Here is a 24,890-nt window from a genome sequence, read left to right on the forward strand (position 1 = left end):
AATGAGACTGCTTTTGAGGTTTTGAAGATAACACTGATTCTGACTTACATCCTGAGATCCAGATTCAAGCTGGGTTGATGACACCTGGTAAGATATTATTTTGATGGCTGAAGATAACATTCAGATCACTATTTCTGATATATAATAGAACTGAAGGTACAGTCTCTAAATCACACCAGTATTTGTCTGAGGATGACAAATGCATTTTACAACCCTAAACTTCAACTGTTCTTTGGGGGTCCAGTTTGTACTTTTATTTTAGTAGTTTATTTCCAAAATGTTTGCTGTAGTTAATTTGCTGATTTCATCTTTTTCAGGGATTCAATGTATTAATGTAAAAGTAAAAAGTAAGTATTCTTCAAAAAAATAATATTTTGGTAATTTGATACTGTAGACCTATTGCTAATGTTTATAAACTATATACTATAGGCTATATTATAATAATGAGGTGATTTAATGTTTCAGTGCAATCATTTTATAGCCTACCATGGTATTACGCAGTTGTAGAATGCTATAACGCGCGATTTATGATAGGCTACACGGTGCCATGTGTGTAGAAGTTGAAACGCTCATAAGTTCATAGGTCTTTAGAGGAGCCATTGCCTTAATCACTTGACCACGAGATACTATTCCTAAAGGATCTTATTTTACGGGTTATGGTCATATAGGGCACTTGCAGTACAGCGGGGCTCCTGATGGAGATGCCAGGGCGCCAGGGTGACCTGGAAAATTTCCCACCCGCTGACATTTCCGAGACTGAGATGAACCAGAACCACAATGACTCGACTGCATTTAGTCACTGACGAAACAGTTAGCTGGTGATCCTTTTATCTACCATCGCTTATGTTTTGTGAGATGCGCCGTGTTCTGTTGACCTGGGTATCTTTTTCTATACGCAGCTGGTGACGTCCAGAAGAGGAGTGGCTTTCATGTACCGACCCCCACGTGTTGTTAGGGAAGGTTGATGATTTAAGAAGAGTTAACCATGGGTACAGCTACTGCAGAATAGCGGCAAACTGGCGGAAGCTCGGCCTGCGAATTATCCTCGCAGGCTCTAATCTGTCGTGATCTAAGGACGCCTGCGCGTAATCACGGCGGCTTCCTCGCCCGATTTTATGTATTTATTTTTCCTCTCCATCGATGGATGAACAATGGAGAAGCCGTCAGCAGAAATTTCTGGTGACCCTCCTCTTTTCGCCTGCAGTAGATCATTGTTTTTGATGCTGTTGTTGTGTAGGAGGGTAGGGACGGACCTGATCTCGTTGGATTTCTGCTAGAAAACACCGAGAGCACCATCGCGCAGCGACTCAGTTTTTCATCCTCTCGGCTCCAAGCAGCAGATGTTCGCAGTGCTGTCATCCCGGCGAAACCATGGTGAAATTCCCGGCGCTCACACACTACTGGCCTCTCATCCGATTCTTGGTTCCTCTGGCAATCACGAATATTGCCATCGACTTCGGGGAGCAGGTATGTTTTTCTAATGACATCATGAACCGAACGTCCTGTCTCTCATGCACAATGTTTTAATCGCACTGACCATTGCCGTTTCACGCCCAGCATACGCATTTGACTTGGCCTGTGTATCCTACTGCAGCACCATTACATCTTGTCAAATGGCCCTGAAGAATTAGGCAGTTGTTACATGTCGGCTAAACATATCCACCCTAATGTCTCATTTAATTCACTTGATCGTCACACCACATAGCCTACTGTAGTCTACATACTGTCATCTGAAAGGAGCAGCTGAAATGGCAGGACTTGAGGCTTGGTCCTCCAGTGCAACACAAACATACATGAGGTGATCACCTGGGTGGATGTCAACAACTGGGTATAGGCTACAGTGTTGTTATTAACATGTGTCAAATTGTATTCAGGAAGAGAACAATGCTAGACTAATTTTTTGAGTGAGGTGATTGTGTAGTTTGGGATGGTCTGATTTTTTTTGTAGCCATACATGTATAACCTCTCTGTGAACTGGCCTTGTTGTCGTTGTTAGACAATGATGTAGGACAGAAACACAAGCTGTCATGTGTCCTGTTGTTATTTGGTATAGTAAATAAAAGGCAAGGGGTACACTATTTTCCTGGCCCGGCGTTGGATGGAATAATCTAATGGATCTCCAACATCTTCTGAGGTGTACAGAGAGCCATCAAGGCATTAGGAGGATGCAAGACTATTAGGCTACTCTGTACAGCTGCCTGAGATTGCATTTTCACTGCATGGTGTCAACATATTGTTCTACAGACCGTATTATCAGTGTTTATGTTTTTCTTGGCAGTTGAACAAATTATGGATTTAGTCCAAAAGTGGGCTTAGACACTGAGGAACGGGTAAACTTCCTAATACATTAATCCAAGGCTTTTGGAAGGGAAATTAGGCAGTATGCGCTCGATCACACAGGTCTAGCTCTGATTTAACTCATCTGGATTAGTCATTGCTGCATGGAATATCCCTTAAAGCTTGGTTACAGACAGATATATGTCCTTTACTTTTTGGCAGGTAGATAGTTAGACAGATTTTATTAGCTTTCTGTCTGTTACCTGCACAAACAGACCTTCCAGATAATTTTCCTACACATCACAAGTACTTTAAAAAAAAAATCTCACCCATTCATCTTATTCTAAGGTTCAGCTGTAAGCATAAAATCTAGTGTGTCTAATGTTACTGCAAATGGAGCCGTTGGCTTGGGCATACATGTTTACAAATGCATCATATTTAATTAGGGAACCAAAAAATAGCTTTCCAAAAACGAACACAACACCCACAGTAATCTGAAGAAAAAGAACTCACAACCTGCCAAATGCGTATGAGCCTACTCAGTCTAAAATTGTCACATGACTTCATTCACAGTAATAATTCCAAGAACGTTTAAGCTTCTAGAAACGTAGGTTATAATAATTTGATCATATAACCGAAGTTTGGAAAACATAAATGTATTTTAAGTAAGTATGATGGGCTCTTTCCCCTTAGTCATTATGGAGAGAGGCCAGTAATAGCATGGGTTGTAATTATATACATGGCTTTTAGGAAGATAAATATTGGAGTAAATTCTTCTCAGTACATGAGAGAGAGAGAGAGAGAGAGAGAGAGAGAGAGAGAGAGAGAGGAAGTTCAAGGGAATCAGCTCAAACAGTTCCCTCCAACAGCCACTTTTTTATCTTTACTACACATTGTTGCAAGGCTCCAGAGATTAACTTCCACACACTCCCCAGACTCCCTGCTCCGGTTGTACTGAATGTGTAAAAGTAAAATTGCTTGACAGTAGAGTGCTAATCCTAAATTGAAATCATTTTGTGTCATTGTTTCTTCTTTTGCTTGTTTTTGTTCTTTTTCCTGTTAATTACTGTTGTTATTATCATTTATTTTTTTTAAATTATCCATTTTTAGTTTTTTTCAACTTTGTTTGGACAGTATAGTGAAGAATGGGACAGGAAGCAAATGGGGAGAGAAAGACGGGGAAGGATCAGCACCTGACCTGGGCCGGGAATCGAACCCAGGTCGCTAGCATAGTAGGCTAACCCAGTGTCCTACCGTTAAGCCACGGCAGGGCCTGTTATTATCATCTTAACTTTGTTTTTGTACTTCAGGGGGTGACTACTGACTGTCAACGGTCAGTTATCTCTTGTGTGTTTCCCAGCCACTCTTATAACTGTAGTGCACCAGGCCTGTATTAACACAGCTCTGACATTGCAGATATCATCTGCAGATAATCTTTTATGAGTCGTTGAGTGTGTGCGTGTGCATGTGTGTGCGTGTGTGTGCGTGTGCGTGTGTGTATGTGTGTGTGTGTGTGTGTGTGTGTGTGTGTGTGTGTGTGTGTGTGTGTGTGTGTGTGTGTGTGTGTGTGTCATTCAGTAGAAATGTGGGATCAGTGATGGTTGTGTCATGTGTGTGTAGATATTTATACACATGTTCTGTACTATTTTTTGAATGTCTGGTGATGTGGGACAACGGTGGGGGTGACAACCAGCAAACAGCATCTTTAGCATGATCTCCTAATGTCCTGTCAGCTGATGAGGGGAGAGTTTAAACCCTCCACACAGCACCGCTGGTATACCTGTTAGTCCTCTTATTGATCAGAAGCATCTATAGAATAGAGGCCACCCATGGACTCATTTTCCTCACATTCCCACAATTTAAAACACGGCAGTAATTGTAACCAAGAATTCGTGTTCTTCTTGCATGCAAGCACACATAGCAAACATGGATCTCTTTTCAGGCTAAAGGATAAGTCAAAAGAAAGAAGAGATGGGATTTCATGGCATTTTAGTCAGATTAAGGCTACCAGATATGTGCAGTTACATTTTTGGACAGATGTATATTTATGCATTTGAACATCTTTCCAGCAGGATGTTGTGGAGTAGGGACTTTTCATGCTTTATGCGTCTCTTTCCGAAGGATGTTCTCTATGTGTCACTTGAGTTCTGTTCCCTTGTTATTATACCAACTGACACCAGAAAGACTTTTCCAGTTGTATTCCATGTTTTCCAGGGAAATAAACCACATGCTGTAGAGTGATGCACTGCTCTAAAATATGTGGCTTTGACCTTGAGTCAGCTACCTTCCATAAATTGTGAAATACGGAATGTAGTATGTTGTGGAATGTATGTTCCCTATGTTGCGAAATGTTGTGTGTGACCTTGGTAGAATCAGCCACCAGTATCAGTATGTTGTGAAAGAATCTGTGAAAGGAAATGGCCAGTCTCTCATGGCCTTAGAATAGCCGTCTGTGGACATGTCCGATTCTGGCCTAAAAAAACACACAAAACATGTGCAACTCACCAGGTGTTAAGTGATTTTCATTGGTCTTCCATAATACGTTTTGAAGTGAAATATGGCTTGTGCTGTGCTTGACATAGCACTCTGCCAGTCCCATTTTCCCTTTCATTTACAAAATACCAAATACAACATTACAGAAGCCACATTTTGGAATGTGTGGAATGTCAGTGACTACAACTAACCACGTGGGGAGTTGCACATTGTTTAAAAGTCAATATTTTGGGTGCTTTTAAGGATAGAGATGGACATGCCCATAGAAAGCAGGTTGAGACAAAAATTCTAGTTAGGCGAATAGCGGAGACAGCAGCAAACAGAGCGAAAATCGATTAGGTCCACTGTTCCATTGCAGACAATTCAGAAAAGGGTCTAAATAGTGGCCTTATGCTTTACAGGGGAGGATCCTATGTCTACACATGTTTCAGCCATAAGAAAGATCAGTATCCTTGAGCGTGTGTGTGTGTGTGTGTGTGTGTGTGTGTGTGTGTGTGTGTGTGTGTGTGTGTGTGTGTGTGTGTGTGTGTGTGTGTGTGTGTGTGTGTGTGTGTGTGTGTGTGTGTGCGTGCATGTGTGTTTGTGCACATGCGTGCGTGCGTGTTTGTGCACATGCGTGCGTGCACGCGTGCACGCATGCGTGCGCCCGTGTGCGTGCGTGCGTGCGTGCGTGCGTGCGTGCGTGCGTGTGTGTGTGTGGGACTGGTAACTGGAGACCACTGCTAGAGAAGCCAAAACACCAGAGCGTACAGATTAGGGGCTTGTGGACCGAGATAAAAAGTTATGAAAGACATGTATTGTCAAATGACACACAGGTAGGTCATAACATACAAAATTGTCACTCGACACTAGTGGACTGTCATCCTCAGAGGAAAGCATGGGGATCTTGTTTAGGTTCACTTTAAAAATGGTAAAAAAAAGCAAAAAAAAACACACAGCCAATTCTAAATGTCATTTTCAAGTATGCCAGTTAAGCTCCTCTACACCATCCTCAGAAAATGTCAGATGTGTTGTAGTATACAGTATACCACAATGCCGTTTTACAGTTCAGCCTTTTTTCTGTGCCCAAGTTCCACTGCAGTCTGTTTTCATTATGTAGCCTACACGTCAGCCTTTGTAGCCTCCCTGGAGACATAATAGTGTAGTCTAGACAGCTACAGTGCGCCCATGTTGTCAGAGCACATATAGACTATAGTATATAATATAACATATGAAGAGTTTTGTTGCAAAACGATGGATCCACCATTTTTTACTTGAGCATTTGAAATGACTATTCAGAAGTCCTATCATCTACTATATGTGTGAATTATTGCCATTCAAATATTTTGAGAACACACTTTTTAAACCCATATAAAATGCATTTTGCAATGCAATGCAATGGAATGACAATACAAAAATGTAAATTTCCCAAAATTCTACAAAACGGATGTACATACACCGTTTTGAAATTAAACTCTTCATATGTCTCTATCTTTTTACAGGCTCTAAACAGGGGCATCGCTGTCCAAGTTCCACCACAGTCTGTTTTCATTATGTAGCCTACACGGCAGCCTTTGTTGCATCCCTGGAGACGACATAGTGTAGTCTAGGCCCATGTTGTCAGAGCACATACTGTATATAGTAATATATGATATAAAATATATCTATATCTTTTGCAGGCTCTAAACAGGGGCATCGCTGCGGTCCAGAAGGATGCGGTGGAGATGCTGGCCAGCTATGGGCTGGCCTACTCCCTCATGAAGTTCTTCACGGGGCCTATGAGCGACTTCAAGAACGTGGGGCTGGTGTTTGTCAACAGCAAGCGCGACCGCACCAAGGCCGTCCTGTGCATGGTCGCCGCCGGGACCATAGCCATCATTTTCCACACGCTCATAGGTAAGTTGGACATTTTCCACCTCTTCCACTCTGCATTCATATACACTAGGGGTGTAAACCACAGCCTCTATGACGATATGATTCAATACCGATATCTACTTCGATGCGATGCGATTAAATTATTTTCGATACTTAAGAATGCCCCACGATACGACACTATGCAATTCATTTCGACTTTTTTCCAATTACTTTTCCACTTCTTTTGTGTTTTTGAGCTAGGGTATTGGCAGGGGCCAGCGATTCGATTATTTTCGATACTTAAGAATGCCCCACGATACGATGAGATTCGATTCAATCGTCAGATTATATCGCGATATATCGATGCATTTTGATTATTATTTTACACCCCTAATATACTCCCATCTCATGTCATGCTATGCCATCCCCATCTGCAAGCACTTTGACTTGAACACAAGAGAAAAAGAGTTGTCAGCGTTCTCAGTGCCAGTATCCAATGCTATCCATGCTCATTGGTTTGAATGGAAAGACACACACACACACACACACACACACACACACACACACACACACACACACACACACACACACACACACACACACACACACACACACACACACACACACACAAAGCCTATGTGTACGTTTTAGTTTGTGTTTTTTTCCAAAACCGTCCTTGCCATTTAGCCGTGCTGAGTAATGTTATGATTGGAAGGGAGGGGAGGTGGGCTCTTGGTTTAGATTGTGTTTAATCAGGACAGGCCTGAGAGTCAGACCAGATGTGCACTCTGCTTCCTTTGCCCCCTCTGCTCATAGTGACTTCAGGAGTAATGACTCCACAGAAAGAACTGTTTGTCCTTTGTATGGTAAAAAAAAAAAAATATATATATATATATATATATATATATATATATACTGGATGTCAACTTCTAAATATCTAAATTGCCCTATCATTCTGAATAGTTTGGGGGGTACTGTACGAAATGGCATCTTCTTTCACGTAATTGAGGAACCTGTGTGCAGGCGTTCCTTGTGCACAGTGTGTAATTACGGCTGCCAGTAAGCTTATGGTCGTAATCATCAGCCAGCCCACCCAGCTCTGTGACTTTTATGCACACGCTGCTATCCACCTCTACCCCACCCCCACCCCTTTTTTGTGCAATTACGCATCGCTTGGAAGTTTTTTCCCCCTCAAGCTGCTAAAAATATCTCACATTCTCTCACATTCTCTTCAAACAAATTTGGAAACGGCTTGGCTCAAAATATGCGTCTTGGCTGAGAGAGTTAGGTTGGTCTGTTTGTTTGACACTGAGCGTACTGTATGCCGCCTTAATTTTGGTCTCCAGTGCACACAGTTGTCATGACTCAGCCTTGGCAGTAAAGTTAACATAAATAGAGGAGCAGATGGGGGCCCCTGCCCTTGCGGCTAACGTGGCTAAGGCTTCTCAAAGGCATGTATGTATGATGTCATGATTAGGTAAGAAGACATGTTACATGTGAAAGAGGCAGATTGCTTGTACCAGCTAAATTGGGACCTACCCTATAAGAGCACACTGAAGGGATCTTAGCCAGTGTAGGCTAGTAAAGTGGCTATATACAAGCTACTGTAATATTAAGAGTAATAGCGATAGTAATAGTTATTAGTTATGAATAACCGTGGTAGTTGTATCAGTAATAGTTTTAATTGTTCTTTTCATTACAAGGCTCCTCCTACCTAGATGCTCCACCGAAAGGTTCAGAAGATCTTTTATTCCTGCAGCTATCAGAATTTTTAACAACAGCTGCTGAGTGAATTTTTAATGTTTTTATAATGTTGTTGAGATTCTTTGTGTGTTTTTATGATGGACTGTTTTAATTTTAATTTATTTTCTTAGCTCTTATTTATTATGTATTTGTCCTGTCTTCCTGTTATGTGTTGTGTGTATGACCAGGTGGCACTCAATTTCCCCTTGGGGATTAATAAAGTCTCTCTCTCTCTCTCTCTCTCTCATTTCATTATATGTTTTTTGTTTTGTCAGGATTTATAAATATGACTCGAATAACTCTCTGTTGTGGTCCTCCCATTAGCCTACACTGACCTGGGATATTACATCATCAACAAGCTCCACCATGTGGACGACTCTGTGGGCAATAAGACAAGGAAGGCTTTCCTCTATCTGGCAGCCTTCCCACTACTGGACGCCATGGTTCGTCTGTCTTGCATTCTATTTCCGCATTAATGATTCATAATCCCATTGTCGCACCCTATTAAAGCTGAGACCTTTTGTGTGTGTGTGTGTGTGTGCGTGTGTGTGCGTGTGTGTGCGTGTGTGTGCGTGCGTGTGCGTGTGCGTGTGCGTGTGCGTGTGCGTGTGCGTGTGCGTGTGTGTGTGTGTGTGCGTGTGTGTGCGTGTGCGTGTGCGTGTGTGTGTGTGTGTGTGTTTGATTTTCAGGCCTGGACACATGCAGGTATACTTTTGAAGCACAAGCACAGTTTCCTGGTGGGATGTGCCTCTATCTCTGATGTCATTGCTCAGGTAAAACAACATGTGCAGTGCAGTCTATACCACTTGCAGGGCCAGTGCTAGGCATAGGCAGACAGGCGGGCGCCTAGGGCGCTGAATTATGGGCACTAAGTACATATGAAGGCATTAGATCAGCTGTGCTCGATCAGATGCATGACACTATGTTTACACATGCCAATTTCTAATTCCGCCAAAAGTAAAGAGGGGTGCTCGCCTAAGACACCAAATTGACTAGAGCCGGCCCTGCCTGCTTGGGTTATGTTAAAGACATCCACATAAACTCTGTGCATCAGTAGATTTGTGAATAACTAACTTTGTGGTGAAGGCAGCCATAGCAGTTGGCTGAACTTAAAAATGAGGCTTAACTTTTCTGTGGCGTGTACTTTCTTGCATAACAAACAATGAGGATTGGAAATATGCCGTTTTTGTTGTTATCGTTCAAGACGTCTGAGTTTGAAAATCCTTTTTGGTCCTATTGTTCCTGGGAGTATTAGAGAACAGCTAGGAGATTAAAGGAAAAGACGAGCATGAACGAGGAAATGTGTATTGATTGAAAATTAATATGATTTGCCTTAGATTGTTATCTTTTGTGTTATAGCACTTATTCCAAATGAAACATTTTAAAGGTTGAGTATGTATTTTTTAGTAGCTTACTTCCAGAATGTATGCTGGCCATTCACAAATGTTATCTTTCTTCTTGAGTATTTTCCATTACCATCAATTTCTAAGTACGCTACTCATTATGATGGGAAGATTGCACTGTTCTTATATAAAAAGGTGGATCTTCTCTGTGTCTGCCATTTTGAATTACCAACAACAGACTAATCTCAAACTGCATAACTAACTGTACTTTGGTCACAACAGCAAATATTAGTTTATTACTTGCCAATTTTTCATGAAAATGACAATTTTGGGAACGGGAAGCATATTGCAATGGGCAGAATGGTTGGAATGCCTACTCTGGCCATAATCCTCTATACTCTACTTTTAAGAAAACATGCATATCTACATACTCTATGCCTACATCCTCAAAAAAAATCATAGCAACAAATCATGAGTTTGAATACCTTTTGAAAGAAATATAGCTGTGTTGAAGCATTTTTCACTAGCACACTAATTACGTAATGTATTTGTGACTCTTACAAACAGTGTCTTCACTTCTTTCTTTCTTTCTTTCTTTCTTTCTTTCTTTTTTTCCTCACATACCACACACTCTCATCACTTGCCTTTTCTTCCTTGTCCTTCCCTGCAGATTACGTTCGTGTCCATTTTGCTCCACAGTCATTTGGAGTGTCTGGAGCCTCTGCTGATCCCCATCCTGTCCTTGTACATGGGAGCGTTGGTGCGCTTCACCATTGTTGGCCTGGGTTATTACAGAAACATTCACGACACTATCCCCGAGTCCAGTGGGCCTGAAGTAGGGGTAGGTCACCTTGAGGACACAATAGCCTGAAGCCATGTCCCTGGGAGATGGATGTGCTGTACACTGCAGTAAAGCGGTTTAGCTAATGATGTCTGCGTAGGTGGAGGGTCTGTTTGCAGTGTTCTTTTGTTTAATATACTAGCCATTTGTTATTAACCCCTTAGCGCAGAGCCTATGTTATAACCTTACTGTCACCAAACTTGTATTGGTATGTCTTAATCGGTTACTTAAGGCTCTCAATAAGATCATAGCAATGTTGTGATGATGTAGTTGATTATTTTCAGCAAATAGTGAATAGGCCCGCCGGCGACCCCATCTGCACTAAGAGGCTACAGCATGGATATTGTAACGTTTATGTTTTTGACAGGTATCCTGGGCCATGTTATTCATACAGATAATGCAAGACGTTTTTTCTTTCCCCTCTCTCTCTCTCTATCTCTCTGTCTCTCTGTCTCTGTCTGTCTCTATGTCCCTGTCCCTGTCCCTGTCTCTCTGTCTCTGTCTCTGTCTCTGTCTCTGTCTCTGTCTCTGTCTCTGTCTCTGTCTCTGTCTCTGTCTCTGTCTGTCTGTCTCTCTCCCTCTCTGCACCTCACCTCTCCCCTGCTGACTCACTGTCGGGTCTCCCAGGGTGACGCCACCATTAAAAAGATGCTGAGTTTCTGGTGGCCTCTGGCACTCATCCTGGCCACGCAGCGCATCAGCAGGCCCATCGTCAATCTGTTTGTGTCCCGCGACCTCAAAGGAAGCTTTGCCGCCACAGAGGTCAGCATTCGCCAGCATAATGCCCTCACTCTCTCTCTCACGCACATGCACATTGCACACACATGCATATACACACACACACACATGCACACACACGCACACGTACACACACACACACACACACACACACACGCGCGCGCGCGTACACACACACACGCGCGCGTACACACACACACACACACACACACACACACACACACACACACACACACACACACACACACACACACACACACACACACACACACACACACACACACACACACACACACGTACATACACACACACACATACACAAACACACACACACACACTAGATATTGTTTTTGATCCTCACTTATTTGCAATTCGACATGAGATGAGCTATACACTATTATTATTCTAAATTAACATGAATATCATGAGTAGTACAGTTACACCTTGTAATATGACCATTATTTAGTCATCAAAACGCTCGACTGCCGGTCCTGACTGGTGGAGTGGCTGTGTTTGTCCATGCCCTTGATGCTATCAGTGTCTCAAGTATGTAAACAGTGGCATTGCTGTGTCCTCAGGAGGTTCGTTCCTCAACTATTTCGGGAATTACAAATATTTACAAAAAAAACACAACTGTTCATCCGTTTACCCAGATGTTTTATTCAGCAAACCTTTTGTCAATGAAAACTTAGAAAGGACCATATAAACACTGTTAACCTGGTTTTGCTGTGTTATAAAACCAGTTATAAAATTTACTATTAGAATGAATGAATATCTGTGTTGTTAACTAGGGGTATGTGTACCACTAAGGGTACACAGGAACTCTGCTGGGGGTATATGAGAAATGAAGGATAGTGACATTGGGCTTGAGGAAGAGATGTAGTGCCTGAGTTAGGTATTCATATCTTACTATGATAAAGTATTCATATCTTACGATGACAAAAAGGCTTCTGGGGTACACAAAATAAAAAAGGTTGAGAAGCACTGGATTGGAATTACTTTAAGGCGTCCTTGATAGTTGTGCACCTCAGATCATTCCTCTGCATACCGTGGTGAGTGGTGAGTGGCTAGCGAGACAGCAGGGCCTCACGCAGGAGACGACTGTGATAATGCTAACCTTCATCAAGCCTAGACACGTTGCCCCAGCCTGCGGATGTCTTCTTAAACCCAGCACACCTTAAAACCCATGTGGCAGTCCTCCTCCCCCAACTTGGTTCCAGTCCATCCACCAGCCAGCCCCAATTAGATTGTATAACTAAGCCTCTTGCACAGTCAATCGGTACTGTAGTGTATGGTAAGTGTATGTTGTGTGTATTTTTGTTTTCAGGCAGTGGCTGTGCTGACAGCAACATATCCTGTTGGCCATATGCCGTATGGATGGCTGACAGAGCTGCGAGCTGTCTACCCTGCTTTCGACAAGGTAAATCACTGCACAGTTGCATCTACCTTTCCCCCTGGGGATCAATAAAGTTACTGTACTCTACTCTACCTGTTCATGTGAAGTGTAGCACTCTGCAACCTCCTGTGAATATGTTAATATGCTTAAATCAGTTCCTTTTAGGCAAACATACTATACTGCACAATGATGTAGCCCGTTAACCCATTTTAGCCTAAACCCTTTTTGGGAAAAGGTGTCCTCTCCCTATTAAAACCTAAATATCTCAGCCTCTGAAGCACATAAAAACTTAAAATAAGTTGCATTTAAAAACTAGAACATTCAATGTTTTACTAGAAAGTGTTCATTCAGCTCTAACATACCCACATTTTTAATAAAACAGCTCAAATCTCAAGAACCTCAATGCGGCGTATATGTCGCTCCAGGACACAATGGGTTAATGCACGCCGTACCTCCAGTGGCACGCTGTAATAGACATTGAAAAGTTAGCTACCATAATACTACAATACAATGACATAACACAGGGCCTTAAGTAATGCACTACGACTTGGTCATTGCCGTTCTGGTAATAGCACATTTATAATGCCGTGTCTTAATGGGTTGAAAGATTAAAACAAAATGCAGCTCTAAAACTCAATCCTGTTCTAAAAAAAATTCACCCTGGCTTCCTTATTTCCTGGCCCCCTGAAGTTGTTCCCGTCCTGTACTGTACATGCAGGTGTCTGAGGCAGCTGTGTGGCACATAATAATGTTTATGGGTAAACATGTGCTTAGCTGAGCAGAGACAAGCCTGCAGCAGGAGGCTCCGGAGCTGTAATTGTGGAAATGCAGTGTCTGCTTAACTGTCACTGCTCACTGCCAGACACCAGCAGGCATGGCGGAGTTTGCGCTAACGGCGCTAACATATACTTAACCCCTTAGCGCAGAGGCTATGTTATAACCTTACTGTCACCAACATTGTAATGGCTATATCTTAATCTGTTACTTAAGGCTCTCTGTACTGTCATAGCAATGTTTTTTATGATGTAGTTGAGTATTTTCAGCAAATAGTGAATAGGCCCACCGGCGACCCCATCTGCAGTAAGAGGCTACAGCAGCCAGGAGTGTACTGGTAGAGTCAGATTACTCTATAAGGATTATCAACAATTTACTTCTGTCAAGACATTTGATGTTCATGCCAATGTTGAAAATACAGTTCCAATGTTGACTGCGAGTTATGATTGTTAAATAGGTGTTGATAATCGCTGAACTTACCCTGCATTTCACCATGTATTCTTTTCTGTTCTCTCTTTCCCCAGAACCCTAGCAACAAGCTAATGAACAGTGGCACCCCAGTCAGCAAAACCCACATCAAGAGATTCACCTTTGTTTGCCTGGCACTGTCCATCACGGTATGACCCTCCTCAGCCTCCATACTCATTGTCTGTGGAAGAGGCCTCCCTGTCTGCACCCTTTACTGGCCTTTACTGGGCTTTCCTAAAGTGCAGGGAGGTGTGGAATTCCAAGCAGTGCTTTTGTTTCTGTCAGCAGGGTTTGCCACTGACACCGCAGGTTTTTACGGCTGTCTTTGGCTGTTGTGTGCGGGCGGTGGTTGTTGTTGTTGTTATTGTTGTCGTGGCAGTTACGCTGATGTTGTGGATCAGCCCCGTCGCAGGCTATCACTCCCTGCCAAATGCCGTAAATTAGTAATGAGCATAATAAGCCCACATTAGCGCCATGGACGGAGCATCGATGCCTGGGAATATAAAGGGCAAAATGATTCTGATATAGAACATGCTTGACCTACTCTAGTGGGTGAGCAGTAGCATGGCATGGAGATGGGAAAAGTGCAATGGGATCCCATGGTCTGCTCTGGTGCATGAAGCGATTCTCGCACTGCGTCTAAATGATTCATTGGTGCGCTTTGCTTCAGTGGTAATGGAACTCATTCTATATTCTACTCATCAGCTGTCCCAGAAAAGAGAGGCTTAGAGATGTGCTCTGTATTGGGTCACCCATCTTTAGAGGAAGGACCTACATTCCAGATGGTCTTCATGCACCAGAAGTGTTTTGGTTGTGGATTCTTATGGTGACATTTAAGTATGTTTAAAAAAAAATAATAATAAAGCCTGTTAGACCTAGTCTTCAGAGGTTATTGTTTCATGTTGGGTTTCATACATTTACAGTGTCATTTTATTTTTTTAGGTACTTTTTTCTCAGGGTGTGTGTGTGTGTGTGTGTGTGTGTGTGTGTGTGTGTGTGTGTGTGTGTGTGTGTGTGTGTGTGTGTGTGTGTGTGTGTGTGTGTGTGTGTGTGTGTGTGTGTGTGTGAGAGAGAGAGAGAGAGAGAGAGAGAGAGAGAGAGAGAGAGAGAGAGAGAGAGAGAGAGAGAGAGAGAGAGAGAGAGAGAGAGAGAGAGAGAGAGAGAGAGAGAGAGAGAGAGAGAGAGAGAGAGAGAGAGAGAGAGAGAGAGAGAGAGAGAGAGAGAGAGAGTGAGTGAGGGCATTATGCTGGTGAATGCTGACCTCTTTGACGCCAAAGCTTCCTGTGTGTGTGCGTGCGCGCACATGTACATGCATTTTATGTGTCGTGTACTGTATGTGCTTGCATGCATGATGTGTTTGTGAACTGTGCTTTTAATGAGTAGTGATACACTAGGGCAGGGGGGCAAAATCTGAATCTGTAATCAAGCCATGGGCCTCACTCAATGTTCAAAAATTGACTGACATTGTGCAAAGTACTCAAATATTTAAATCTTAAACACTTAGAATCTTAAAACAAATCTTATAAGTCTTAACCAGCATGTTCCTGCGCAGTCTTAGTGGGAGATATCACTGATGCACTTTCATGAGCATGCAACGAATACATTTCATATTGCAGTCATATTACAATATACTGTATTAATGTGTATGTGGGCCAACTGCAATGCACATTTGAAATGATCTCAAAATAAATCCCAAGGATTCCAGGGATACCAAGTTTTTGAAATTCTGACCAACGGTTCAAAAGTTACAGAATGTAATGTACTTGCAACTTTGACCTGCTGGTGGCGCTACAGAGTTTGAGGTACCCCTGTGAAAAATACAAAACCTGGTCGTCTTATCAAGCCGAACGTTTCGGTCTTTGAACGGATTTTCTACCTTGAGCGGTTCTTCAAAACGAATGGTTCGTAGACGGAAGAATAAAATAAAAAAAAATAAAAAGGGGAAACGGGTCGAATAACAATAGTATGCTTGCCGCATGGCAAGCATACTAATTATTATGTGGGCCAAATTGGGGCCCCAGGCCTGAGTTTGGCATCCCTGCACTAGGGGGAGCCCAGAAGAAGGAAGGCGTAATGAATGACACACAGGAAGAGCTTTTTTCAGTGACAGTGGGTGCGTTCCAATATGCGACCTTGCGTCCTCCACTTGTGCTTGTGGCCTCATACCAGGAAGCAATACGTTGTGATGACATCACTGACAACAGCATTATATTTCAATATCTTGCAAAAGCTCAATTGTAAAGTAACTTTCTCATTTGCAATTGGGATGGTGAATGAAAAACAGTCATCCAGAGGTTGTTGTGGCTAGGCTGACAGCTGGGAAACTTAATAGTTTACTCCACAGAGGGGGGGCCAGGAGGCGGGGCGAGGCCACAAGACCAAGTGGAGGATGCAAGGTTGCATATTGGAATGCACCCAGTGAGTGGTAGCGGCATTCCTCCAGATGTGTCTAATCTTCTGTGTAAACAACGGTTGTCGTGGCACCACAGGCTGGGCAAGATCTGTGTTTGGGCTACCGCTGTACCCAAATGTCACTTTTTCCTCATGTTCCTGTTTCCTGCCTAAATCCCTGTCTGCTTGTCTTTTTGAATTTGAATTTGTGTAATCTGCGCTCTTGTTTGTTCCTCCAGCTTTGCTTTCTGGTGTTCTGGACCCCACACTTCTCTGAGAAGATTCTGGTGGACATCATTGGGGTGGATCATCACTTTGCTGCGCTCTGTGTGGCTCCGTTACGAATCTTCTCCTTCTTTCCATTACCAGGTAAAGTCATCGACGTCACTTACAGTAAGCTTGTGCACAGCCACATTTTCATAATCAGACAAACTTCAGAGAGAGAGAGAGAGAGAGAGACAGGGCAGAACAAACACTCTTGCCCAAACCTTCTCCCCTCCAGTATAGTATTGGCTGTGCTCTCCTGGGACTTTGCACCCCTGGCTGTCATTCACTCTGGCAAATGATAAAGAAATCAGCCCAAAACAAAAGGCTTATTTGGGGTTTGTAGTTACATAAGGTTAGTGGCAGGAGAGAGAGAGGGGGGGGGGGGGGGGGGAGAGGGGGGGGGGGAGAGAGAGCGAGAAGAGGGAGAGAGAGCGAGAAGAGGGAGAGAGAGCGAGAAGAGGGGGAGAGAGAGAGCGAGAAGAGGGGGAGAGAGAGAGAGAGAGAGAAGAGGAGGAGAGAGAGAAGAGGAGGAGAGAGAGAAGAGAGAGAGAGAGAGAGAGAGCGAGAGCGAGAGCGAGAGCGAGAGCGAGAGCGAGAGCGAGAGCGAGAGAGCAGTGTGCAGTGTGTGCAGTGTGTGCAGTGTGTGCAGTGTGTGCAGTGCCAATGTGTGTCGAGGCTCAGCTCCAAATCAGAGCCCTCCTACCGCATGTGTCTAAAGAAGCTCTCACGAGGCAGACGGCTCGCATGCTTAGTTAACATGCTTAGTGATGCTCTTTAAATAAATATGTGCCAAAGCATTTTTGTGTGTGTTGAACCACATGGCTATTCATTCATTCATTCATTCATTCATTCATTCATTCATTCATTCATTCATTCATTCATTCATTCATTCATTCATTCATTCATTCATTCATTCATTTGTTTATTTGGGCTTTTATTTGTTTGCTGATGAGAGCTTCAATATAAACATGCCAGAATTAGCATAGATGGTAAATTTCATCTGTCCTAGGTAGCCTACTCATACTAAAAACAAATAGCAATAGCTATTGCTGTGTTCCTCTGCTGGATAGGAACTACTGTCTCTGCTCTCCCCCCAAAGGAGTATACAAATCTGTCCACTGCATCTGTGAGAGATAATCGCAACTTAGCCTTTACTCACCCCTCGTGCCTGCTGGAGTCAGGGCTGTTATGAATGAAAATGAGCAGCCAGTGTGCACTGACCTGACCCTCCCTCCCTCCCTCCTCTCTCTCTCTCTCTCTCTCTCTCTCTCTCTCTCTCTCTCTCTCTCTCTGGTCTGCCTCCTGCCCTTTGTCTCCCTGAACTCTCTTTCTCTCTCTCTCTCTCTCTCTCTCTCTCTCTCTCTCTCTCTCTCTCTCTCTCTCTCTCTCTCTCTCTCTCTCTCTCTCTCTCTCTGCAGTGACCATCCGAGCTCACTTGACGGGCTGGCTCATGACCCTGAAGAAGACCTTTGTCTTGGCACCCAGCTCTGTGCTGCGCATCATCGTCCTCATCACCAGCCTCATAGTGCTCCCTTACATGGGGTGAGTGCAGTGCACACCCGCCTGGCCTTTAGCCACCATTGGGGAAGCCCAATATTAGATCAAATGTTATGGATTTAGTATATTATGTAGTGATTAATTATAGTATATTATGTAGTGAATAAATGTAATAATATTGGACGGCAATATTTAAAACCTTAACATAGTCTATCTAATCAGGCTTGACTTGATTGTTTAGTGCTGCAAAAAACAAACTCTGTATCTCTTCGTGTTTGTGTGCGTGTGTGTGTGTGTGTGTGTGTGTGTCTTTGTGTGTGTGTGTGTGTGTGTGCGCGCGTACGTGTGTGTGTGCGTGTGCGTGTACGTGTACGTGTGCCGCTTGGCCATTGGGGTGACAGGGTGCATGGGGCAACTCTGGGTGTGGGTTCTCTCTTGGCTGGCTTCCTGGGTGAGTCCACCATGGTGGCGATTGCCGCCTGGTACGTCTATCGAAAACAGGTAAGATTTCACAACATCTAATCTAATTACAAAATTCTTATTTAAAAATTCTCAAAAAAATTCAAACACTTAAACTAAATGATCATGTTGCACTTCCTTAATAGTAGTAATGGAGAGATAATCACATCAGGTTCATCCTTAGTGATCGACATGCTTTTCATTTATTGAATCTCCCCTCCCAAAATATTGATGAAGCATTGGTGTTTTCTTGTTTTGTTTTGTTTTGTTTTATTTTATCTCCATTTATACCCAGAAGAAAAAGAAAGATTCCGAAGGCGAGGTGGTGATCGAGGGAGAGGATGCTGCGCCAATGAATGAGGTGCGGCGCGCTGGCCCGATGGATGACATTGAGGAGCTGAGGGAGGAGGAAGAGGAGGAGGAGGACGAGTGAGAGCACAGTCTGTCTGAAAATGCACACACAGGGGCTGTCCGGACTCTCCCTCAGCCTTCTCCAGGGCAGATTTATTCCACAGGCTGCAGCTTGATGCCCCCTGCTGGCCAAAGTCAGTATGGTTGCGCCCTCATGTATAGTGCAACCGAGAGGACCCCCCCCCCCCCTTTTCAGTACCTGCAGCAATCACGTGGAAACACATTACTTTTTGCCTGAACATATCCCTGTAATAATATCACTAATCAAATGCTCACACATGCAGACAAAAACATTCACATCTTCAGACTGTTCCTCTGGTGGTCACCAGGACAGTGGATAGAGAAGATATTAACTTGTACCAAAGCAATGATGTGTAATAATTAACTAGTTCCTTTCGCTGACAATTTATGTGCTGCCGTCCTCAACATTTGTGAAACCCCAAAAGAAGAAGGAAAACGTTATAACCACCTCCTAAACTCTTATCTGCTTGGATTTTGTTTTTTCTGTATCTCTCTCTCACACACACTGTTCAGGCTACATCTCTTTATTTAACGTGGAACTGAATGACAATGAGGTCCCAGTGCTGTAACCTCTGAACTCTTTCTTTGCTGTACAGACACGAAGGAGAAGGTTTTGGGCTTTTATTATGAAAGAAAAAAAATATGTACAAAGTAAGAAAAACGAGAAAGTATTTATCTGCAGATTTCTACAGGATTTAATTATAAGGTAGTTGGTAAATCAGATTGATGAGTGATGAATTTTGGCCATTTAGATTACTTATTTTTTTATTATACTATTATGTACTCGATGTATACAATGTGGTATAAACAAATTTTTTATGAGTGTGTCATGAGCTGAACTGTGGGGCGAGAGGTTAATATAAACTGGACCACAAGTATTTTTTATTTATCTTCTTTTTTTAATTGAATTTTGGCACTTTTGTTTGTTTGTTTGTTTGTTTGTTTTTATCTCAGGATGTTCAGTGCAGTAAACCGGTGATGCAGAAAGTACAGTGAAGTCCAGTTGTAGACCTGCCTTTCTGTTCCTAAACTGTATTACAAGTTCTCTCCATTGACAACAATGCACAAAATATTTAAGGTGTCTCGAGCTCGTGTATATTTTCTACTGATTGTAATGGACAGTGAGATCTGGACATGGCTGTGGGGAGGTATCTGCTTTGTATTTTGAAAGAAGCAGGGTTATAAAAACCTGATTCTTGTCATCATTGTCTCCAATATGATTGAGAAAGGGACAGATTCATTCTTCTGTGATTAAAGAGTGGTTATGTGATTTGAAATTGTACTGTTGTTGTACTTTTTACTTCAGCCCAAGTGTCATGGCCTGAAGACCATTTGTTCTTGTTACCATTACCATGCACCGGCAGTTGATTTCATACTATTATTAGGCCTTCAAATCAGACACCTTTCCTTCCTTCCTTTCTTCCTTTCTTTCTTTCTTTCTTTCTTTCTTTCTTTCTTTCTTTCTTTCTTTCTTTCTTTCTTTCTTTCTTTCTTTCTTTCTATATTGGAGACAGAACCTAATTTTGAAGCTCTGTCCCCAAGTAGGCTGATCTAACCAATGCATAAACCAATTTTCCCTTTTTATAGATTAAATATTACTGCAGCACTGGACATGTGCATGTTAGGTATCTTTTATTCTGGGACAATGTCCCAAGTTTTTTTCAGATATATGTCTGTGCCTCTCTAAAACCACAGCCAAGGTTTCACTGAAGGAATACTGATGTCTACAAACAATATTCGCCCGCCACAGTGCTTATTCTTTCCTGAGTGTTTGTACATTCATCTCCATTGCAGCGATGCATATTTTTTAAGGACACCTCACATTTATCTTGAGATGTTTTCCTCCTGGAAGACTTCTACCATAGTGATTTACAGTGTATGGAAGTTTATAGGTTAACACATTTCCACAATGGTTACGGACTAATTCAAGCCCATTTACTTGATGCATACTTTTCAAATGTTTTATTGTTAATAATAAATTACAAATCTATCAACCCAGGTTCACTTTCAACAATGTATCATTATCAACCAATTAATTGCTGTGTACGCCCATCTGTAGCCTAATGAAAGTATGCTGGCTGCAACATACTGGAACATCAATCTGGTAAAAGCCTATCTGTATTTTGGGTAATGTTAGACCATCGTGTTCTGCTCCGCCAGATTTTCAGGGCATAGTTATTGAAGGTGGTCTGACAAGGCCAGAGAAGAAACAACCATCTCAGCCACATTAGGGCACGTCCTGGGCCGAATTAAGATGGCCCGGGGACCCTAGGCTACAGGTTGCTGTGGGGGCCCCCCTGGAAGGCAAATGCGACACATTTACATAGAAAGTGTCATAAGTATGAGCTAAGGGACACATACACACGAATTTGCGAACTTTGCCATTCATTCCTATGAGAGAGGCGATGGCAAGCGAAAGCAAGCGAACATGAGTGAAGCGAAGAGAAATTATTCAAGAAAGTTTAATGTTATGCAAATGAGGAGCGAATTCGCCTGCCGCGGCCCAATCAAATCAACAACATAACTGTTCCATTCCATTTGATTCGCTGCGACGACCTGATGACGGTTGGATTTTGCCTCTCTTCGCTTCGCTTGCTTCGCCTCCTATGTGTCCCTACAAGTAATGGTAAACATGTCTACCAACTGTACTCAACATGATGGATGATTTTTTTAATATTGCATCACAATTCTGCCATATTCCACATGTGGCCAGTCAGGGCCCCCCTGGCAGGTGGGGGGGGGTTGGGGGCTAGGCTGCTGCAGCCATGTCTAGCCTGTGCATTAATCCGGCACTGGGCACGTCTAAATTATGCAAACTAGTTTGACGGGTGCAGTCTTGGCTAAATACATCTGTGGTGCAATGGTGTAGGTTACGTTGATGCCAATTATGATAACATTATGTTAGTTGTTTGTCAGTATGTTAGTTCATTTAGGCCTAATTCTACTTTGATAAATGGTAGTAGGCATTCACGATGGTTAATAAGTTCATTTTTTGGATAGAATAGGCTAGCTGATACTTGTTGAGACCTATACTATGTGCATTTACTGAAGACTCCTTGTCCCATATTGAGTTGGCTACCTTTTGTTCCTGGAAGTGCACACTGTGGGAGCTGGGTTTTTCCAGCGTGTGCCAGCTCCCTCTCCCCCCTCTGCTCCCCTCATGGTAGAGATGTAGTTGAGACCGCTTAGTCGGAGACCAAGACATTACCAAGACCGGAGGGTTATCGAGACCAAGACAGACCTGTCCAGACCAAGACCAAGTCGAGACCAAGACCAAGACATGGCAAAACCAAATCAAGACTAGCCCTAGACTTGCCCTACAGTGCAAGAGATTGTGAACTGTGAACTAAAGAATAAAAATGCCACAATTAGGTTCAACTCTGTGGTCTAAAATAAACATGCTTTAATATAAACTAGACAAAGGGGGGTACAGACATTTTGGGTACAGACATTTTGGAACAGACAGTATCCAAAATGCTCTACTCATATCACTATGCAGTGCGCTGTGTAGGGGACAGCACAACCAGGGGTGCTAACGGGGGGGGGGGNAAGGGGACAGTTGTCCCGGGCCCAGAGAGAGAAGGGGCCCAGAAATGGCTTCTCATAGCACTGTATGTATTCACAGGGGGGCCCTTTTAGATGAATTTGTCCCGGGCCCGGTCAAAGCGGTCAGCGGCCCTGAGCACAGCACATGTGGAGAACTATGACAGGAAGGGTTCTGCATCAGCCTCTTAGCGCCCCCTGCTGTTCACAGCTTCTCAAAGCAGGTGTTCTTCACACCACTCGTCCGATGTGTATTAGTTATTACCATTGCAAATCCCAGAGCATACTTGGCACTACACATAGAGCAAGGAGAAGGAGAAACGTTCACATCAGAGACAACTCTATACGGTATTATATTTTTTCTCTGTCAACATCTCCAGTTTGTAGCATAACTTATTGTCCCACAGGAAAGCCCTCAAGCATGGCAGTGAAATCAGAATAACCAGTCGTGGCCCAATGACACACCCTTATAAACAGTGGTGGTAATAAGTATTTGACCCATTACTGATTTTTTTGGTTTGCCTACAACTAAAGACATGATCAGCCTATATTTTTAATGGTAGGTCTGTTCATGTAGGCCTAGAGACAGCATATAGCAAAAAGAAAATCCAGAAAATAACTTAAAAGAATATAGGTTATTTTAATTGAGGGAAATAAATGTTTGATCCCCTGCCAAGCATCAAGAGTTCTGGTTCCATAGACTGACAGATTGACACTTCCTATCAACATGTTGCCTGAATTACTGTAAAGACACATCTAAATAGTCACCTTCATAAAAGATGCATCGAGTCAGTAGAATCAGCCCATACTAGTAAATCAATCAAACTACAAACTCGCCAACATGAGAAAGACCAAAGAGCTGTTAAAGGATGTCAAGGGCAAGTTTTTAGAAGCAAGCAAGCAAGAAACTGAATATGAAGGAGCCAACTATTTCACCCATGGCAGGGTAGGAAGAGGTAAGGGTGGGATTCAAACCTGCAACCCTCTGACAGACCAACTCCCTTCCCATTATCTATTAGTTCACTGCATGACTTTGAACTTTCTAAAACTGACAGTTGGTCAAGGAACAGCTTTAAAATATGTGCTGTCTATGTCTAAACTGCTGTATTTAACAACGGTTTGCAAGTTGTCAAATGAAGTTCACACACGTCACAACCCTGCCCTCCATGTCATTCACAGTTATGATTACTTTCCAAGGCTAAATAAATTGTTCAGTCAAAAAAGGGACATCTTCAGACCTATGCGACCACCAGTTTTCCCACATTTCTAAATTAATGGCAAAATGCTATGGAGACAAATGTATGGCAAATGCACGCCCGTTAACAGGTGACTCTCCAATCAGGGTACAAATTAACCTGGACAATTTCAGGAAATGAGAAAACTGAACTATTATTCACATTCTCACGATGAATGAAGATGTTGGCAGTGATCATGTTAGAAAATTAATACATTTTTGGTATTTTTTCCAGACCAGACAAAGAACATGTAATTTCCATCATCGAAATAGTAGTGGAAATGGACATTTTCTCAATTTCCCTTCAAAATCTCATGCTAGCTAAGCAGTAGTGTTAGATGATCACAAATAGGTTTGTGATCATAAGTTTATAATAAGTTTATAAATCCCAAAATGTTTTATTTCTCTCATGAAATATAAACGGTTTGAAAATAACATACATAAAGACATACACATGTCTGCTGTGTTTAAGCCATATTTAGGCCTACCTTGACTTCTGTTGTTTTTCTTACCCCCTGAGGGAAGAACTCAGTTCTTGGGAATCCCTCTGATAATTTTGCCTTGAATAACTGTAAAGCAAGGTGCTTGAGATTGTAGTTTGTAGAGTAGTGGAAATGACAATAAACACAGGGGGCATGTGTTCAACATGTGAAAATATTGATAGCCTATTTTCACAATGTTTATTTTTAATACAATACATGTTTACTGACATGGATGTAGGCCTAGGCTAAATGAATGTTTTCTGATTAGATTTTACATTAATTTATAATTCTATCATTAAGGCAAACATTTATTTACTATATGCCTACTTAAAAGCAGTTCAATTTCAATTCACTTAAAGGCCTTCTGAGCCATTGATGTAGCCTACCCCGATGGCAGTTGGCTGAATTAGGTGTTTGTTTTTTCTGTTTTTTGTTTTGTTTTATCTGGTTGAGTAGGCTACTGGTATGTCTGTTTGATACAGTTAGATAGAGCTCATCAAGAACTTTAATTTGATATATAGAACTCGTTTTCGCAAAAAATGCCACTTACGATATTGTGATGTGTATGACTAGTAGCCTACTTGCATGCACAATTTCAGTCTATTTTGAGCGCGTTTGGCTAGGGGTAGAGTTCGATTTTGGCCCACTATGAATTTGATTCCATAAGTTTGTCAGCTCA

At 42.5% G+C, this 24,890-nt stretch overlaps 1 protein-coding gene and 1 long non-coding RNA gene across 3 annotated transcripts; one reads left to right on the forward strand and one right to left on the reverse strand.

The window, feature by feature from the left end:
• The first annotated feature begins 723 nt into the window (after positions 1-723).
• On the forward strand, positions 724-21,093 carry ankhb (ANKH inorganic pyrophosphate transport regulator b). Of its 2 annotated transcripts, none has more exons than XM_063219239.1 (12): positions 724-1,467; positions 6,429-6,645; positions 8,671-8,789; positions 9,036-9,119; positions 10,360-10,530; positions 11,158-11,292; positions 12,596-12,688; positions 13,963-14,055; positions 16,537-16,666; positions 17,983-18,106; positions 18,463-18,562; positions 18,816-21,093. In XM_063219239.1, the coding sequence occupies exons 1-12, from the start codon at positions 1,372-1,374 to the stop codon at positions 18,951-18,953; spliced, it is 1,500 nt and encodes a 499-aa protein (XP_063075309.1). In that variant the 5' UTR covers positions 724-1,371; the 3' UTR covers positions 18,954-21,093. The 2 variants fall into 2 exon arrangements, with proteins under 2 accessions (XP_063075309.1, XP_063075310.1); XM_063219240.1 differs by having other exon boundaries at positions 18,819-21,093.
• LOC134465533 (uncharacterized) lies at positions 18,826-24,841 on the reverse strand. The gene is made up of 3 exons (XR_010038163.1): positions 24,762-24,841; positions 24,218-24,298; positions 18,826-18,917 (listed from the first exon to the last, which is right to left on the reverse strand). It is a non-coding gene; the product is annotated as an uncharacterized LOC134465533 (long non-coding RNA).
• Between the last annotated feature and the right edge of the window lie 49 nt (positions 24,842-24,890).

Source organism: Engraulis encrasicolus, chromosome 16, assembly GCF_034702125.1.
Source record: "Engraulis encrasicolus isolate BLACKSEA-1 chromosome 16, IST_EnEncr_1.0, whole genome shotgun sequence".
Taxonomy (NCBI): Eukaryota; Metazoa; Chordata; class Actinopteri; order Clupeiformes; family Engraulidae; genus Engraulis; species Engraulis encrasicolus.